Source organism: Pteropus vampyrus, unplaced genomic scaffold (assembly GCF_000151845.1).
Source record: "Pteropus vampyrus isolate Shadow unplaced genomic scaffold, Pvam_2.0 Scaffold53, whole genome shotgun sequence".
Taxonomy (NCBI): Eukaryota; Metazoa; Chordata; class Mammalia; order Chiroptera; family Pteropodidae; genus Pteropus; species Pteropus vampyrus.
This window is the reverse complement of record NW_011888834.1, coordinates 9026701-9031655: the sequence shown is the minus strand read 5'-3', so window position 1 is coordinate 9031655 and position 4955 is coordinate 9026701. Positions and strand designations below refer to the sequence as shown.

At 29.2% G+C, this 4955-nt stretch overlaps 1 protein-coding gene across 1 annotated transcript in view; it reads right to left on the bottom strand.

Moving 5' to 3' along the window:
- Nucleotides 1-4955, bottom strand: part of GLRB (glycine receptor beta) — a 52409-nt gene that overhangs the window by 12706 nt on the left and 34748 nt on the right. Inside the window, exons 6-7 of the mRNA XM_023530773.1 lie at nucleotides 1735-1964; nucleotides 1543-1629 (exon numbers count right to left, since the gene is read on the bottom strand). Of these exons, the coding sequence (XP_023386541.1) occupies nucleotides 1543-1629; nucleotides 1735-1964 (317 nt within the window). The remainder of the gene's footprint in view (nucleotides 1-1542; nucleotides 1630-1734; nucleotides 1965-4955) is intronic.

Here is a 4955-nt window from a genome sequence, read left to right as displayed (position 1 = left end):
AAATATTAGTTTGAAATATAATTATTAATGCTTTTTAAATATTTTAATAATTTAAGTATTAAATATCAAAATGTTAAGAAAAGAGGGACTTATACAAAATTGTTGTAAGAATATAGAAATGTAAAATCTATGGCCATTGATGAAAATATTAGCACTGAAGTTACAGATAGTTGTGTTAAAGAAAGAACAAGTTAAAATAATCAGTATACTGCAAATAGTTAAAATCCTAAAGTGTCATATACAGTAGTACATTACTTTGTCAGAATTCTGAAATGTCATCAGTAAAAAAAAGTAATAAAGAAGTGATACTTGATTTCTGAATATATGCATTTACAATCATGAAATATGCTACCTGGAAATTTTTAAAGAAATGTAAGCATCGAAATATTTTTTCCAAAGTTAATGACAAACTTCTCTAAAGGAGCAACATTGCCACGGGACAGCAATAAACAATCCCCCAAATGGACACCATTATAGCATTCGGAAGCACACATTTTGGGCTTAGGTAACGTGGCTACTATTCAAGATCACACAGGGTTTCGTATCATATAGTAACTCACTGTTCAACTCTAATGTGCACATATTTTTTAAAGCAATTCTTTAGTTCTTCTGGTAATATAATTGTATATAAACAGTTGGAATTTTTTATACAAATACATACTGACACGCAGGTACACATATGTACAATACATACACCAATATGGACATACATACACTTACATCTGGAAAATCTCATCTTATAGAAAGAAAGCAATAAATATTATGTTGTTCAAATTTAGTATCCAGGTTCAGTAATTTAAAAAAAAAAAGCAAATGATTACCAAATAACTTTAAAGCATATCATTTAGCAAGCTTATACAACACATTTTACAAGGTTACTATTGTTTATTCTCTGCAGAAATAGGTCATGGTATATAGGTATATACCATGGTATATACCGGGCTAAAGATTTCTTACATTAGAGTTAATTTTTCAGGCTTTATTTTCAAAAGATAAGCATCATAGTAAATTAATGAATATGTTTTAGAGATAAATAATTATTTTAGTTAACACATCTAGTACATCTTTTATTTCCTGAAAAATATATAATCATAGAAACACAGAAAATCCAATTTTGTAAAAAATCATTTTTTATACATCTATAGAAAGTGAATGCTTAGTAGAATTCAGATAACATTTTTTGAATTTTTTCCAAATTTTCTGCTCTAAAAATATAGTTTTAACATCAAAAAGTTATTAGAATATAATATTCTCCTTTATCTTGCCTATATTACTACTTCAAATGAAAATGGTAATTGGAATAGTTAGAAGTGTAGACCTACATCAATTTAATTGAAATCAAAAAGTAGTACCAAAAGTATCTGTTTTAGTACAATTTAATAGAGTGAAAGATTAATTATAATTTTCCTAAATAAACTATCCTAATGACTATTTTTAATTAAAAGCATTAGTTTTACCATTGTTATTTAAGATATTAGTAGAATGCATTGCCTAGAAATTTTAAACATTTTTATTCCTATAGTCATTTAGTGTCTCATTTACGTACAGCTCTCTAGTTGCATCTTGCAACGTTGTGTGTCCATGGGAAATAAGGTCAAGTCCAACGGACATGAAAGAGTAATAGATAACCTGAAAATAGAAAGAGGTCTTAGAAGTCATTTAACACATTTCTCTGTGATACACTGATTTTAAAAGGAAAATATAAATGTACAAACACTAAAGATAAAAGTGTACCTCATGCTGACGAGGACATCTCCATCCCGAAAAATAAAGAGGAGGATATTTTCCTGCGTTACATCATGAAAATTGGCACTTTTTTCATTTGCAAAAAATAAATCAGGTTTCCACAGACACTTGTACATTGTGGGATCCACTGTCAATGCATCCGAGCCCCGAAAATCACTAGGGAGCTTCAGCCTGGGATCATTCCATTTTTGTCTCAGGAAGATGTTAACTCTGTAGTCCTGGAGGAAAAAAAAAAGTGTAGGTGTGGGTATATTGCTATTTTTTGAAGAATGCATCAGTGCCAGAATTAAAAAGGTTTCAGTGATTAGCAGCAGAAGTATTTTTTCTCTTCCAGCCTTAACCAGGATCAAAATAGCTCGGTCTCAAAGTATGAAGAGCCCCATTAACAGTAAAAAAAAGACTACTCTGTCTATCTAATTACTCTCGACAGACATTTCCCTAGTACTTGCTAGCTCAAACATCAGAATATAACTTTATCAGTAATTGCTTTACCTTTATGTAAACACAAATTATATCCATTGGTTTGGTGATGTTATCATAAAAGCATGAGAATTGCTAAACATTACCATTATTCTTCCCCACAAAAAGTAGAATAAAACTTAGTTAAAGATAGATAAAAAGTCAAGGGGAAATATTTTTATTTGTCTTTTGCTGAGTAGAAAACTACAAAAATTATATGTATTCCTGAGACTATCCTTGACTGTTCATACATGTAAATGATTATTAAGAGAATTTGAGATAATCAAATGAGATTTGGATTATGCAAAACAGATGAGAGCACATGCAAAATTTGTAAATATTGTTATATTAGAAGTATAGTAGAAAAATGTTGGGAAATCTGCTAAATAGCTAAATATTTTATTTTAGTTCTCTGCCTATCTGAAAAGTTTTAATTTTAAAACTTTGTAAAAGTTGAATTATATTGAAACATATAGATTTAAGGATATGTGAAGCTAGAAACGTGTTTTATATTTGCCAATGAAATGCATTCTGGCAAAATTGAGTTGTCAGTATATACAGTGAAACTCAGCATTGAGGCATCAAGCCTAGATCTTTTAATTTTAATTTTATATATCGAACTCAGAATATGCACAAAAATATTCAAGGTATAAATTATATTGGGCTTCAGCTTTCTTATATTCAATCATTTAAAAATTCACAAAACACTATCTCTCCATAACTTTTTGACATGATAAAAATGAATTAGATCATAAACTTCAAATCAAAGTCCAAATATTAAATAGGAAGAGATGACAGATCATCTTTTATTAAAGTATAAGAGCTAATTCATTTCCATGAAACAAATACACTTGCTTTCTATATGTATAAAAGATAAAATGAAGTATAAGTAATGGACTCTAGAAAAGCTTTGGGAATTTACTTTCTCATATGATCTTCGGACCATCGATAGTAATTTAATCTACCTATATCTTATAGCTACTCTAAACTTGATTATAAAAAACTTCAACATACAAATTAATTCTTAAAAATTATATGCAGATAGTTTTGGAGTGCCAAAGTCAAATAAATTAAGGATGAGATGAGCTGATATTGAACATATTTGCACCACAGGGGAGAACAAAAGGATAACATTTTCCCAATCAAATGAACATGGAATCAGAAGAGAGTAGAAGAGGCCTAGAACCAAAGAAAATGAAGATTTGCATTGCACAGCTACATGAACTTTTTGTCAAAATATATGCAAATCTTAAAATTCACAATGGGACTTAAATTATTACTTCGTGTCTGACTGTGATTGTGACTACAAAAATTAACCCAAACATATCCAAGATAAATGACTATCTATCTACATCACATGGTAAGCCTTCTGGTAGACAAAAGGTTTTTATCTATTCCACACAAACATGCAAGGCCCTTCACTTGCAATGGAATACTCATTAAGTTCAATCATTTTCTAATAAAATACCAGTTATGCTACCTCAGCTAAAGCACATGGTTGATACCTACTTGACATTATTTTGAGTACTCAGCAGTAGTTAATGTCAAGTTATTTGCTAAAAGCTTTCTTGTAATGATCTGCCAAAAGTCTTGGTATTCTAAATGTACGTTCAGTGAAATCTATTTTATTGTCTTCTCTAATGCTGTGTCTTATTAACATAAATGATCAAAATTACACCTTTAAACTGTGGTATTTAAAGTACACATTCACAATATTGTAGTAAAATACTATGTCCTTAATTTGTTATCAAGGATCAGTATTAAAAAAAAGCAGATGTGATTGCCCACATATCTATTATAAGCTTGAATTAAAGACATAGCTCCTTATTTTGGTCAATGACTATTATATGAAAATACTCAAGATGAATTCTTTTTTATTTACTTAATTTTTCATTTATTTGCATTCATTACTATATTATCATTATATGAGTATTTACTATATGCTAGTCATATTTGGTTAAGTGCTTTACAAAAATACAAGTATTTCTCAGAATTTATATTATGAAAATGTTCTCTTAATGATCTTATATGCTTCCTATTACTGGAAAGTAAGACAAAAGTATCTCGTCATGTTTTTCTTTCTGTCTGGCACCTAGGGAACTGAAAGCTAAATCCTATAGCCAACTGAATTAATTTAGCTCTCAGATCCTAGTATGATTATTATTGTATGGCTCTTGCACACATAGTACTATTTCAATTATTTCATTGTATTTTTGTTATTATTTTTATATACCTCAAATCCTTTCTAGAAATAAGGATAGATGAAAATATATAAAATAATGGGTGAGAGATTGTCATGTACTTAACTAGAGTCAGCATTATTTTGATGCAGCTCATAAGCAACTTTGCCAATGTGGCTTCTAGATTCAGGATGCTTTATTTTAGACTAATATTAGGTTTTCTTATTTTAATAGAATGTTAAATATATGTATAGAGATATAAATATTACGATTGCTTTCGTATTCTTTATCTAGATCAAAACAACTACATTTTGGAATGTGTGTTAGTTTGCTTCTTAGTAATTAATTTCTAAAGACATTATATAAATATTTTATAATAGCATTCAAGATATCTGACAGAAATTAAAGCAACACTTTAATCTTTAAGTTCAGTACGTTTTGCATAATTAAAACCTAAGCCATCCTATAACGTTTTGGGTGGAACTTCAGAAACTAGGCCTGCATTATACTGATTTCTCCTTAAAATCTCCATACATGAGCACATTCTTTGGGGAGCACTATTCTGTGTTC